The sequence below is a fragment of the Stegodyphus dumicola genome, chromosome 9 (assembly GCF_044657685.1).
Source record: "Stegodyphus dumicola isolate Sdum_Otavi_A_Nest chromosome 9, ASM4465768v1".
Lineage (NCBI taxonomy): Eukaryota > Metazoa > Arthropoda > Arachnida > Araneae > Eresidae > Stegodyphus > Stegodyphus dumicola.
In genome coordinates, this window is record NC_140776.1 from 60,648,942 (window position 1) to 60,665,113 (window position 16,172).

At 31.2% G+C, this 16,172-nt stretch overlaps 1 protein-coding gene across 2 annotated transcripts in view; it reads left to right on the forward strand.

Moving 5' to 3' along the window:
* noi (splicing factor 3a subunit 3 noi) overlaps positions 1 to 16,172 on the forward strand; it is an 88,298-nt gene that overhangs the window by 45,018 nt on the left and 27,108 nt on the right. For both annotated transcript variants that reach the window (XM_085823510.1, XM_085823511.1), the window contains one exon: positions 7,787 to 7,862. In XM_085823510.1, coding sequence (XP_085679636.1) covers positions 7,787 to 7,862 — 76 coding nt within the window. The remainder of the gene's footprint in view (positions 1 to 7,786; positions 7,863 to 16,172) is intronic.

Consider the following 16,172-nt stretch of genomic DNA (forward strand, 5'->3'; position numbering starts at 1 on the left):
ATGACATCCACATAAGTTCTTTTTTAGATTAAAAAGTAACCAAAAATCAAACATAGCTAGATCAGGTGAATGGGCTGGATATTCTATATGTTTTTTTTAAAAAAAACTCAACCGTTAATCTTGCTGAATGAAGAGATGCATTGTTATCGTGGAGCATAAGTCCTCTAGCATTCACTTGAAGAATTTCCGGAAGACACTTAGTGGTGTACCGTTAGCTGTGGCTGTCTTCTGTCCTTTCAGCTTGATGACTTTGACCATTTCTGTACTTTTGAAGAAAGCGGCATACATTACTTTTACCATGATACGTTGTCTTTTCAACATGTGTGGCTGTAGGATCATCTTCAAAGACTCGTACTTTAATTTCTTGATTTGTTGGAACATTGGAAAGTGGTCTGTACATTTCATCACAAGTTATGATTTTAGAAATAATGCAGTGACGACTGTCTTTAAATAATTTAAGGGTTTCTTTACTGGTTCTGACATGCTTCTCTTTTTGATGCTCAGTAATGGTTAATAAAGTTAAATTATGGGAAATCCAGTGGCAAACTTGTTTTTTTCTTATGCAGTTCTTCATGAATAATTTTATGTATGGCAGTGAAACCAATGTTAAGTTCTTTCTGTATCATTTGGTTGGTGCAGCAGTTATCATGAATTAGCATTTTCTGTCTGGCAGACACTTTATCTGTGATTGCTGCTGACAAGTGTCTTCCTGTGTGACCTTCATCCCAAAGAGAGTTGCAACCTCTGTGAAATTCTGCAAACCATCTGAATACGGTAGCACAAAATGGACCTGCATTTTAAAATAATAATTGTAGATTTTGAATGTGGGTTGATCTTTACATTATGGTAACTTGGTGATTTTTTGGCGAAAATTTGGCGACCAACTCTCCTACAGCAACCCTCTATTTTTTTTCCCCGCCACCATTTTGTCTTCACGAAGTAAAGACATGTTTCTTTTCTTTTTATCTACTGAACACTTCTTCCAACAATCTACTAGCCGAATTACACTTACGCTAGAAATTTTATCAAACAAAACTGCTTAATCATGACAAATATTCACTGCAAAATTGGGAAAAAGCGCACAATACCATACTCCTTACGCGTTTTTCAAAATAACACATACACATAAACCATGTACACGCCGACTTATTTTTACTTAAAAAAACATTCCAGAATTGCACAAAAATGGCATTGCGCACACTCTTCACTACAGTCAAAAGTCGTTAATCCGGACTCGTCGGGACTTCGGCGATTCCGGATTATCGATTTTTCCGGATTATAGATCATCAGTTTAAATCTCGTAAGATGGCATGCAGAAATTCTAAAATTAAAAATATGAAACCGTAATTTATGAAATAAAGAACAATTATGATCTAAAGGGTATCAAAATTTGCAAAAAGAAAAAGCTTAATATTTATTTGTTTACTTTATTAAACATTTCTTTCAACGTAAGTTGTTTTGCTTCGTTTCATGTGATAATACTTTCTCTTTAATTCTATTAAACAGAAATAATATCTTGTTCAGTCACAAAGTTCCGCGGTTCAAGTCCTATAATTGCTGTGTCAAGAACACCGACTAATTTGTCAATCGAAATTTTTTTGTTTTCAATAACCTCTGTCACTTTTCTTCGCTATCGGAAGCGAATTATAATGACGAGGAACTTGTTTTAAATCATATCAAAGACGGAGCATATAGAGATGAAATACTACATTTGGTAAGGAATTATAAGCCAAATAAAATAAAAACATCTGCGCTGAAGATAAGGATAGTGCTGACAAATCAACTTCCAATTCATTAGGCGCCCGCCGCCGAGCAGCGTGAAATTGATAAATAGATTTCGGATTTCAAAACATACTTTCGCTTTAGATCCTTTACATATTAACAAATATATATTGGAAATTCTATTTGATATAATCGAAAGTTTAAGCTTACTTTTATAAAATTGCTCTTACAGTCTGCAAAAAATAATAAGCCGGATGCAATTCGAAAATTAAGGAACAACGCAATCATCAACATTAACTGAAATAGATAATTAGATAATTTTAGCTTATACATCCATTATACATAAAATGCGCACGCAAAAACGTATTCTGCACTTGCGCACACTCATATGCGCAGTCGTAAAAGGTCTTACGCGCACGCGTGAACGCCTCTGCGCATGTGTCAACGTGGCGCATGCGCAGAAAGTTTTTAGTTTTGATGTCCGGATTATAGATCATTCCGAATTATGGGTGTCCGAATTAACGACTTTTGACTGTATATCCATGTACACTGCTTTTTTCTCATAAATTAGAAAAATTTTACGAAAATACATGACAATTTTCTCAATCTTTAAACCGGTAAAAAGAACATATATGAAATTACCTGATCGCGAAAAAGTATTTACCCTTTCCAAATATGAACATTTCCACATATAAATAAATAAAATATCCAAAAACTTTTACCTCTAAATCGTCTATTACATTATACACGTCACCAACGAATTCATACTGCAAGCATTACAAATACTTAGTATCAAAAATTTAAATTATTTCCATGCACGTTTACTTCAACTTAAACGTGTACCAAATTCCTACAAACATAAAATTCACAAAATAACTATCATTTAATTAAAATATCACTAAACCATGTACACGTCGACTTATTTTTACTTAAAAAAACATCCCAGAATTGCACAAAAATGGCATTGCGCACACTCTTCACTATATCCATGTACACTGCTTTTTTCTCATAAATTAGAAAAATTTCACGAAAATACATGACAATTTTCTCAATCTTTAAACCCGGTAAAAAGAACATATATGAAATTACCTGATCGCGAAAAAGTATTTACCCTTTCCAAATATGAACATTTCCACATATAAATAAATAAAATATCCAAAAACTTTTACCTCTAAATCATCTATTACATTATACACGTCACCAACGAATTCATACCGCAAGCATTACAAATACTTAGTATCAAAAATTTAAATTATTTCCATGCACATTTACTTCAACTTAAACGTGTACCAAATTCCTACAAACATAAAATTCACAAAATAACTATCATTTAATTAAAATATCACTAAACCATGTACACGTCGACTTATTTTTACTTAAAAAAACATCCCAGAATTGCACAAAAATGGCATTGTGCACACTCTTCACTATATCCATGTACACTGCTTTTTTCTCATAAATTAGAAAAATTTCACGAAAATACATAACAATTTTCTGAATCTTTAAACCCGGTAAAAAGAACATATATGAAATTACCTAATAACGAAAAAGTATATACCCTTACCAAATATGAACATTTCTACGTATAAAATAGATAAAATATCCAAAAACTTTTACCTCTAAATTATTTATTATATTATACACGTCACCAACGAATTCATACCGCAAACATTCCAAATACTTAGTGTCAAATATTTTAATTATTTCCATGCACGTTTACTTTAACTAAAACGTATACCAAATTCCTACAAACATAAAATTCACAAAATAACTATCATTTCATTAAAATATAATTAAATTCAAAAACACTACTTAAAATATAAATGAGCACATACATTAAATTAATACATACATAAATACCCATTTCGAATTCACTTTAGTTACGGCCATGGGATCCAAAAATTCACGAACACTGTTTCACACAACACAGAATAAAGCCAAATACAAAATTTCCAAATTTTTTCCCGATTTCCCCCCTTTTCCGATTAAAGAACTGTAATTCGTCCATTAATATCACATGACATACCCCATGATCTCTCATTTCCCTCACACAAAATAATGCGTAATTGGAACTGAGTACTGCTCACATTATTACCAAAGTCCCAGGTAGTAACCTTTATCGCCTCCAAAATGTCGCCAAACTACCAGTTACCATATTGTAAAGATCAACCTGAATGTGTTCTTCTTGATTTAATCCTACTTCAAAACCATAGAAAAATCATAGCATTATAATGTTCTTGCGTCAATTCTGTTTTTCCTTCTGCCTAAAATTTATTCTATGCTGATTTGCTTGCAATGGCCAATAAAAAGTTGCCTGTTAGGCTAAAATAGTTCATATTTTCAAATCTAGCTATTAATATTTTTCTACCACTTATCATCTCTGTGTATTTGAAAAATTTCAGAGTGACCTACATAGATATTTATTTTATGCATTAATGTTATATCTTTCTTAATTTTTTAATATTGTAAGCAGCACGATTTAATAAATAAAATTATATAGCAATAAATTTTTTTTTTAAAAACAAGAAATATCCGTTATAAAATATAAGATATTTCTTTTACAAGAAATCCTTATCTAACTTTTTTTAATTGCTGTTTTCATATACACAGTAATTTGTTTCCATTTTAAGCAAAAATCAAAGAATTGCAGAAATTTGGACCATTTAAGAAGTACAACTTCAAAGAATACAAATTTTTGTATTCTGTACTGTTGAGTAAAATGCCATATTTCTGAAGAAATGCCATGCTTTCATCAACTTCCAAACTCCTTGGTCCTATTAAGTTTTTTAGAAGGGAAAAATAATAATCAAAACATTTTGAATTCTAATGCTTAAAAATTGTGCTGCTAGAAATGAAACAGATTAATAGTTATGGTATTTTTTTGTTAATGGAGTACCACTTAGCATCAAAATAAACATTGGCGGGAAATGTAACTGGATGGTCGCAACCCTAATTGAGTTTCTTAAAAGAATGAATTTAACATCTCTAATGGATAATATAATATACAGTGATTCAGAAGTCAAACGATAAAAATCAGCGTTATACCTACAAAAATTTTTCACAGGACTAGTTTCGATGGTTTTACCGAACCATCATCTTCAGCTGCAAAACCGCAAATGAACAATTAATCATTATTCAAATTATTAATTAATCATTATTTCCTATCTTGTTCATTTGCGGTTTTGCAGCTGAAGATGATGGTTCGGTAAAACCATCGAAACTAGTCCTGTGAAAAATTTTTGTAGGTATAACGCTGATTTTTGTTGTTTGACTTCTGAATTAGTATTTATTCGGTGTGTTATTGTATCTAATAATATACAGTGGTTGAAATTTGTTTTCAGACCCTTGTATTTTTTAATTTATTTGTGTAAATCTAGTACTAAATATGTGGGGTTAGTGCCTCAACGAAGCAACAGATGGTGTTGTCTACATTTACGGTAGAAACCATCCAGGTAAACAGAAGGCACTTAGTATGGAAAGTCAGACAAAAGTGGTCTTGCAGAACGCTCGAGAAGGAGCTGCAACAAGACGCTTACTGGTCGTGCGTAGGCAATTAGACCTGGACTTATCTAAAGTGACCGCACATATGTGGTCAGCTGTGTCTTTTGCCTGTCCATACTGGAACCAGTGTTGTGATTCCTCAACGAAACATACCCAGTTCATCTGTATGTACTTATCCTGTTTACCTTTTCTTCAGTGAACCGGGGAATAAACCCTGATGTTTTGAACAGTGGGTGTGATCTCTATTTAATGATAAAACTTAAATGTTGAAACATAGACTATAATTTTTTTAAGTCCCCCACAAATGTTGAAACATAGACTATAATTTTTTTTTTCTTTATTATGTGATTTTTTCTCTTTTTGAGCCTTGCTTGTTTCAATTCAAAATAATATCATCAAAATATTCTGTGTAATAAAATGATTTGTTCAAAAGTCAGTAACTCGCATAATAAAGAAACAGTTTTTCACAGACGATTGAGTATTTCTCATTAAATTAATTCAGTTCTCACTTTGCGAGAAGGCAAAAATGCATAAAAACTTAAAATATCTGTATTAAAAATTACGAAGTAAATCTTAAATTCTTATTTCCTCGAAAAAATTCCAGAAAGGATTAAGCATGATTTTATTCGCAATAATAAATGAACACGTTATCTTTGTTGTTGCAAAGCTAAGCTTCTCTATATTGGCAACAAATCCACTAGTCTGCTGTTTCAAATGTCCGCCATCAAAAAAATTATTAGGCTTAGCAGCACTTAAACAACTTTAAAATTGTTGATAATTCTAAAAATATTGCATACAGATTTACTAAAGGGATAAAAACCTTAACCGGAAGATAAGAACAACATAATTCAATCATTTTTAAAGCAAAAAATTTACAATTTACAAACATATAAGAGTAAAGAAACTGAGATCACTGAGCCAGGTAACAGAGTGGATATATATATAAATATATTTATATATGTTTGGTGCGGCCGATTGCAACCAAAATATGAGGTGCACGTCTACATGTTATAGCAGTCCTATATACAAAATTTCAACATTCTGAGGCTACTCGTTTTTGAGTTATGCAAGATACATACGTTCGTACAAACGCCACGAAAAATTCTCTTCAGAATTCATTTTAAAGCAGTTTTATAATTTTTTTGGAGGAAACGAGTCTTTTATTCTGTCCATACATACAGATGTCATGCAAAAGCATCGTTAAATTGCATTCGATAGCGGTCAAAATGGATATTTTCGTTGAAATATGCTGCCTGAAACTTTTCGCGATTACAATGCTTTCTTTTTACTTCGTACAAGGAAGTAAAAAGGGTAGGGAAGAGAATGTAAGGTTTTAGGCTGAATTATTGAGACTGAAAGAAGATGTAAAGCAGAAATACTCAGAATTATCAAAATTGATTGAACCTGTTTTAATTTGCTACCACAGATTTGTTGAAACTTTATTTAATTATATGGGTGATATTATGCTGGAATAAAGAATATCCTTGAAAAATGATAGCTTAGGTGTTGCACAGATTGAAATATTGTTTATTCTGTTTACCTTATACAGAAGAAAAAAAGGGGAGGGAAGAGAATGTAAGGTTTTAGGCTGAATTATTGAGACTGAAAGAAGATGTAAAGCAGAAATATTCAGAATTAACAAAATTGATTGAACCTATTTTAATTTGCTACCACAGATTTTTTGAAAGTTCATTTAATTATATAGGTGATATGCTGGAATAAAAAATATCCTTGAAAAATGATAGCTTAGGTGTTGCATAGATTGAAATATTGTTTATTATTGCTATACAAATCTACATGTTGGACTTTTGTGTCAGAAAAATCCCTCTGTTAACAATTGGTAAAGGTTTTAAGGATAATTTATTGCATAACTGGAGAGAATTCCAAAATCCTTTACATTCCATGAACTGTTTCCTTCTTTTTGGCAGTTTCTCATATTCAACACCTGTTAATATGCATACTGCAAGTTCTAATCTAATAATTAATTATGTGAAAAGCCATTATCTACATCAAAATGTCTTGCTGAAAATGCAAAATAAAATACTGAATTTTCAACTGTTAGCAAACAAAAATGATAATGTAGCCAGTTGTGTGAACTGATGTAGGGAAATACAAATTCATTTTTAGTAACTTAGAAAGTAAGTTTTGCTTGACCAATAAAATAGTTTGAAAGTATACATGTATCTGAATCAGTATTCTGAATTGTTTGAAATTATGTTAAATTTTTACTGCATAATATTTTTCAGGATTATTAAAAGGGGGTTGCTATCATCTTTGTATTTGAAAATAAAGCTGAAAAGCACAAGTGTCTGAAAACAAATGTGAGCCATTGTATGTAATGTTGAATACGTGTTAAACCAAATTTTTCTCTTAGTATTGTGCACATTAAACATTGTGTAGCTATTCATGATGCTATATAATTGATCTACTATATTTGGCACATATTTGTTGATAGTATCCCGTTAACAGAAAAAGCACCATAATTATTATACTAAAAAATGAAACGATTGAAAAAATTTAGTGTGACTTATTTTGTAAGTTACCATTTTTTTGTTTTTTTCAGATTCAGGTTCCAATGTCTGTTGAATTTGAGGAATTTAATAAATTGCGAGAAAATACTGAAGATAATGTTCCTGAAAGTAAGCTTTATGATTACTTTTTATGAATGCAATAATTTTTATATGTTTGCTTATTTGTAATCTCTTTGAGGAGGAGAAAATGTATTGAATAGCAGTTTATTACACAATTTTCTTTCGTATTCATAATCTGTTTCTTGATGTTATCAAATAGCATAACCTATAATAAGCAATTTTTGTAAAGTTTAAACTAATATGAAAGCACATGTAAAAATGGTATAAGTCTTTGAATATATATCATTTGCAGTTTTACTGCTGTGTATCTTTAAAAATAATATGAAGTATACAGTTGTGATGTTGGTTTTGAAAAAGCATTGTCATACCATTTAAAGTTTCAGTGTTTAAAACTTTTAGTCTGGATTTTTGAATTTCATCGTAGTTAAATCAAATAGTATAAACTCATATTGATATAATTAAAAATAAGCTTACTCCAGTAAATGGAATGATAGTGTCTTATGTCAGAAAATGGTTATTTTGTTTATAATTGGAGGAAAAAGTGTTTATGTAGCTTCATAATAATTAAAAATTTTGGTCCTTATGCTACCCAAGCAGTTTTACATGTCTTCAGTTAAATTATAGATCTTTTTTTTTATTTTTATTTATTAACTATTTTTTTAAACACCTTGGAGGAAGTTTTTCTAAGCTTTTTGTCATTTTCTGTAAATAAATTTAAACGTCGTAGCAAAATTAAAAGTACAAGAATACTACATTTAGCACTGTTAATTGGTTATTCTAAAGTACCGCACTAAATGAATCTACTGTGAGTGAAACATTATTTCTACTGAAAAATTAGTTATTCATTCTTACCAAATTTTGTTTAAACAAAAATATTTAGATATTTAAATAAAATTAATGGAAAATAATTAATATATATATATATATGTTTGTATACAGGATAAAAAAGAAAACCATTATTTTTTAACAAGAAAATCACTCAAAATTTATTTCACCAATATTTTTTTTTACTTCTTTGTATGAAGTAAAGGGAGTATTGTAATTGCGAAAAATTTCAGGTGTCGTATTTCAAAGAAAATATCCATTTTAACCGCTCTGAATTACATTTGAATGATGTTTGTGTGTTATATCTGTACGCACAGGCAGAATAAAGGACTCCTTTTTCCAAAACGGATTGTAAAATGCATTTGGGGGGGGGAAGTGGATGACATTTGTTCACATGTCCATATATATTTATCTCACATACTCAAAAATGAGTAGCCTCAGAACATTGAAATTTTGTATATGGGACTGCTGTAACATGTAGTTGTGCACCTCCCTTTTTGGTTGCAATCGGCAGCACTAAAAGTATATAAATATATGTATATGCATACCCATTCTGTTACTGGCTGTAAGTTTTTTTATTCTTATATCAGAGTTGCCAACTCTCCCGATTTAGGCGGGAGACTCCCGATTTTTGACCGCACTCCCGTCAACCCAATTTACAATATATTTCTCCCGACTTTTTCTTATTCTTAATATTTTTCACGATTTTTATGGAACTTAGCTTAATACTTCGTTATATGAACAAAAAAAAAAAAAAAAAAAAAAAAAAAAAGTGATTTTGGACGTCTGAAAGCAACTGAATTTTCTCTAGATTATATCTAAAATGAAACCTTGCGAATCAGATGAGAATTTCTGCTTTGTGATTGACAGCATACGTATCCAGCAACGTCGTTCTCCAGTTGTCCAATGGGCATCGAGCTCCACTGCGTGTCATCTGGCATATATTAGCCAATGAGCACAAAGCAAGCTCAAGGCCATTGGCCGTTCTCTGGATGTTCTTTTGCTATTTCGTTCATCTTGTCCTGAGTTGTGTGAGTACACGTGCCTTTAGGAAATAGTTTTAGAAATTATCGTCTTTTGATATGTCTGCGAGAAAGGTGAAATACTCGTGCACGTTTCAAAAATCGTACACAGTTGACTTTCCTTCCATTATTTCTTCAAGGAAATGTAATAAATTTGCGATGTGTACCATCTGTCGTTGCGATTTTTCGATTTCGCTTGGTGGAAGGGCAGATGTTCTCAAACATGTGCGTACACAAAAACACAAGGACAACATGAGTTGTTTTGAAAAAACGAAAAATTAAATTTTTCTTCGGAAACAAAAGACCAAAAAGTGATTAATGCAGAATGTTTGTTCTCTGCCTTTTTACTGGAGCACAACCTGCCACTGAATGCATCGGATCACGTTGCAGCTTTATTTAGAAAAATGTTTCCCGATAGTGAAATCGCTAAGAAATACTCAAGTGCAAGGACCAAAACAGGTGCAATTGTTAAAGAAATGGGTTTGAAAAATAAATCTTCAGTTATTGATTGCATTAAAACAGCTCCGTTCTGCCTCTCTACGGATGGAAGCAATAATACCAATTCAAAACTGTATCCAATTGTTGTTTCTTTTTTTAATCCAGAGTCTTCAGAAATTGAGTGCAGTTTACTTTGTGACCCCACTTTAGAAGGACATTCGACAGGCTTTAATATAGCACAGCTAATTATTAAAACTTTAAAATAAAATGCAGTCCCTCTGGATAATTGCTTAGCGCTTGGTGCCGATAATGCACCAGTAATGGTAGGCTTGAAGACTGGTGTTGCAGGCATCTTAAGAAAGGCAAATTCAGATTTGCAGATTATGAGGTGCACCTGTCACCTCTTAAATTTAGCAGCTGAGAAAGGGGCAGCTTCTTTACCATTAAATGTGGATGAACGCATTGTTGATATTTATTATTATCTTGAAAGGAGTTCTAAAAGAAAGGAAAAATTGAAACAGTTCCAACAGCTGCATAATACTGAAATGAGAAAAATTTTGATTTTTTGTAATTTCTGCATCATTCAGCAATTCAACTGGCAGTTCTCAAAATAATACTGCAAAATATAAGTGTAAAGCTAATACAAATTTCTCTTAAAATAAAAAAAAAAAAAAAAAAAAAAAAAAAAAAATTGCTCAACACACGAAACACTTTCCAATTACTCTAAGTTTATCTTGTGAAGAACGAATATTTATGTTTTTTTCTTCGGACCTTAACAAAGCTTTTTGCTTTTTTTTTTTACAATTCATTTTGCCATCATTCGATGTTCTGAACACAATTCTACAAAGCAGAATTCCATTAATTCATGTTTTGCAATCAATGATTTATGATCTGTTTAAAGACATTTTATCAAAGTTTGTAAAACCAGTCTGTGTTTTGTCTTGTAATTCTATATATGATGTGATTTATGGTGAAACAGAAAATCAGAAGGAAAATGAAGATTTGGTAATAGGAACTGCAACTACAAAAGTAGTGGAAGAACTTTCAGAAGAAGACAAAAAGAAGTTTTATCTTCATGTTAGAAGTTACTTCTGTCGAGTATGTGATTACACACTACATAAATTTCCAGTCAACGATGAAGTGATTTTGCATGTTAAAGTTTGTGATGTTTCTGCTCTAGCAAATGCATCTTTTTTTGATATAAGGTACTTTTTGAACAGATTTCCTGTGTTACTTCGTTTAGTCATGAAAGATGATGATATTGATGTTGCTACTGATATACTGCAGTCGCAATTTTGCAGTTTACAATTAGAAAACTTGGATGAAGTTATAAAATCAGCTAGGATTGACACCCAGTGGAGGTTAATTGGAAAATTGAAAGGTGCTGATGGAATTTTAAAATGTAATGAACTCTCTAGAATTATGTTGACCATCTTGACAGTTCCCCATAGTAATGCGGAGTGTGAGAGGATTTTCAGTGTTGTTGCGAAAACGAGGACTAAATTTAGATCTAATATTAGTGATGACACGTTAGAAAAACTTTTATTAGCGAAAGCAGGCCTACGTGGCAATTGCTATGAACAAAATTATGAAGTTTCTTTCTTAATGAGAGCAAAATCTGCCACTGTCCATAACATTTGTATGAAAACTGATTAAAGTGCCTTTTTTTTTTTTTTAAACGATGAAAGTAATAAAAATGTTTTTTATGTCTAAGGTATTTTTGTTTTGCTTGCATTTAAGACTTAGTAACTATTTAAAGTTAATTCATTATTAAAAACTATATTTTTATCATTTAAAAAGTCTTTTTAACATTGTGAAAAATCTCCTGATTTCTTAAAAAAATCTCCTGATTTTTGAGTGTCATAGGTTGGCAAGTATGTTATATGTTGGTAAATTGTGTATTTTTTGCTTTGAAAGTTATTGAATAATATTGTAATTATGTCTCGGTTAAGGTTTTTGTGCCTTTAGTTAATCTGCTTGCAATAGTTGTAAAATTGTCAACAGTTTGAAAGTTGTCTAAATTCTGCTAAGCCTAATGATGCCACTATTTGTTTACATTTGCAACTTAGTAGCATATTAAGCCAATTTCTGCAGTAACTTCAGTGTCTTTTTTCCATGTGGGGCAAAAATTTTGTGCACTGAAAAATATGTTTTTCTTCCTAATTTTAATTAATTTAAATTCTAATTTTAATTGTAAAAATTGTTTTTTTTTTTTTTAAATAGTTTCTAACTTTTTTTACTTTGAAATTTAAGGTTTTTTTGTATTTTACTATTTTTAACCTTCCAGAATGCGCGTCATGCGCAAAGTTTACGACAGATTCAATTTTTAATGCACATATTTTGCATATCAAAGCTGGAATGTCTGAAAGTAATTTCTTTTTCTCCTTTCAACCCTTCCCCACATCATGGAATGTGAAAACAGAAAGTCGTATGGCTTCATTTTACTAGGCTTTTATGCTACGTGGCAGCTACTTCGTAAAAGTTACGACAGGTGTGTGGTCGCAGAGGAAAATTCGGAAAATATTTTTTTAAAGTTCTTTGTAGTTTTATGTTATTAATTGGCACATATTATTTTAATTTGTATAAATTAGACTCAATAATTTTTATATTGGTTTTCCTGGAAAAAATATATGTGCAACTAGTTGATTTTGCTCGCATTTTTCAAGATAAAGGAAAAGAAGATAAGAAAAACTTTGTATGCAAGAACAATAGCGATTTGAACGAGGAAAATATAGAAATAAATAATATCAGCAGTGAATCTGAATAATATATTTTGGATGATAATGATGATGATGATAATGATAATGATGATGATAATGATACTGATGATGATATGTTCTGTGTTGGTAATGATAAATATTCTAATTTATTAGTCTTATGAAAGAGCATTTTCATTTGTGAAAATCTAAACACTACCTTCCGACATTTCAATATTTTTAAGTCGTGCAATCTAAACACTACCTTCCGACATTTCAATATTTTTAAGTGCCAGAGCAATCCTCATCGAAATGAGGACCATGCAGTGTAAGTGTCAGAAAAAATGAGATCATCAACATCTATGAAATGCAAGACATGACTTAGATACACATGCAAAATGTCATTTTACTACCGAAATTCTTTGCATGGAATGCAGTGAGAAATATCTCACTGCACAAAGGCATCCCTCCACAAAGGCATCCCTCCTCTTGGGCAGGTAGTCCTCATGCACTTTGTCATAATCAAATAAACCAAACTAATCTTCAGTCAATTCATATGCTTTTTCAGTGGTATTGAATAATTCTTCAAAATTTATTCAATGTGAAGTTTTCTTTCTGTTTGCACATTTCCGTTAATTTAATTTTTTTTCCTTCATAAGCCTTCATTTCTTCTTCTGTGTCAATGAGAGATTCATCATCAAGAGGCTGAGATTCCGTCTAAATAAAGCCCATGACACTAGTGAGTCAAAGCCTTTATCATATCCAAGTTTCATGACTTCTGCTGAGATTGTATCCATCTGAAAATCAAAGCTTTAAAAATCATTTGTGCAGCGAGGCAAAACTTACCTCCATAAGCTTCTCATATTATTTTCACTTACTTGATTCCATGCATTTTTGGTATCTCCAACAGCATTTCAGATATTGTAATTTTTCCAAAATGTGGTCAAAGATTTCACCAGAGATTGCTCCGACTTTTCTGTGAAAGCATCCTTCTCAAATAAAAAGTCTTAAATATTGAAATAACCCCTTAATCCATGGGTAGCATGAAGATAGTATATGAGGGAAGAAAATGAATTCTGACATTATTGTAACGATGTGAAAGTCATGTTACTTGATATCATTATTGCATATTATTGCTAATAAAATGATGCTTCAAGGCTATGTTTTATTTTTCACAATAACTTTTAATGAAGGAGAAAAATAATCTTTAAACCAACTTTTAAACACTGCTTTTATAACCCAGCCTTTCTTATTAATTTATTATTTAGCCAAAATGCAGGTAATAAGTTTTTAGCACAGCTCTTTAAAGTAGAAGGGTTTTCAGTGAGATACTCAAGCATGGGCAGTTTGACATCACCAGATGCATTTCTTCTTACAGTAAGGTAATTTTATCATATAATGCTGTATAGCCTGGAGGAGATTACTCTTTTTCTGATAAATAAGTTCTAGAAGGCAGCTTCTGCCAGTATTACAGTATAACCTAGTTTTGTCCATGTTAAAAATTTATTTGTTAATGTAACCTTCTTCTTCAATAATTTGTCTTATTTCTTCTGGGAATTTTGACACTGCTTCTTTATCTTCACTTGTGTTTTCTCCCACAAAGCAAACGTTATGAATCGCTGAGTGTTTTTTAAAGTGAAAGATTCATCCGTGGAGTGCTTAAAATTTTTTTTATCAGTTTTGTTTTCAGACTGTTTTTCTTTCAGTGTAGAAACAAGAATTGATGCTTTTATTTGAATATTTAGTTGACTTAAGGGGATTCTTTTTTGGTTACCGTCCTCGATCCAAGCAAAAGAAGTCTTGTCATCAAAGGACTTCTTTGTCTTACAGATTTTTATATTTCTGTTTATTTTTCGTAACCTTTCAGACTGAAAACTCACTTATTTTTTCATCTTTTGAAATCTTGGCATATGATATAGGATTCTTAGGAATTTTAATTATTTCTAGCTTGTTTCTTGTAAATTCAATAATTTATGTTTGTTTGGTTTATCGCAGCTAGTATTAGGTTTTTGTTTTTCATTCATTTTAAAGGGGTTTAGGAATGAATTATGAATAAAAAATTTTTAAAAAGGAATGAATCAGATGATGAGAATGATAAATAATCATGTAATATAGCTATTGCAGAGACTGAGGGCAAGTTTGCTCTGCCTCTTGTGCTGATCAATCAGCACCATTCATTTTAGCAGGAACATTTAGGGTAAATTATTTTGGCGCAAAATCTTTCTGAACCACGCAAGAGTAAATCAATCAGTACTGAGTGAAATTTGTTACTTATATTACTAACCGTACTATAGTGGGGTCAGCACTGAGTGAAATTTATTACTCATATTACTAACCGTACTATAACAGGGTCAGCACTGATTGAAGCCAATTAATTGAAACAATACAAGCTATTTCTGTATTGTTGCTCGAGGGAAATACTTGTTGTAAGCCTTATGCAAGAAGTCCAGTGAAATAAATCCGCTATGTCTTAAATATTTCTTGTTCCCCCCTCTCCAATAAGTGTGTAGACTCATGTAATACTGAATTGAAAATTCTTTAGACCCTGTTAAATTGCCAAGTCAGTTATCACTCTGTCTGTAAAGGTACTATGAAGTCCTATGAAGATTTTAAATAAATTTTTTATTCAAATTTGAATCTGATGGCAGGCACAACTTGGGTGCATAATCAAACTCCATCTCTTGTAGATATTTAAAAATATAAAATTGAAAATACAATACAAAATGGATTTCTAGAGTGGGACTACACAAGTTTTCCTAATTGAGCATTGGCTCAAACTGGATGGTACAATTGAATTTTGGCTATAAAGATAGTGAATGCCAGAATACTAATTGGCAGAGCTGGACAAAAGAAAGTAAAGCTGCAAGAGTTGCTCCCAAAAGCTCTAAATCTAAAACATTCAAAACCCTTACTTTAAATAGTCTTAACTCATTTATATCCTGGTGAGGGCTAGTGGAAAAGAGAAGTTATTGTACAGATCTAAAACTTAAAAATGAGTTAATTAACATAAAATTTATGAGTGAACAAGTATGATGATGTTATATCAAGTTCTTTTTCCCATACCATTTGGCACTGTTATTTTTAACAGCTTGTTTTAAATATATGATTTTATGTTTTCTGTTTTGAGTTCTAGGAGGATTAATTCTTAAACTAGTAAGCTAATCATAATTTGTCTGCTTAAAATTATTTGAGGTGTTAATCTATAATCAACATGCGATTAGAGCAGGGATTCTTAATCAGGGGATAATGTGGTCAGCCGTTTATTTACCTGTTAAGTATATAGTTTATGAATATGGAAAACTGCATTTAATCAAGTTTCAGCATTTTTTCTTGCTTAATTATAAAACACATTAAGAATCATCTGAATCTAACTAAAT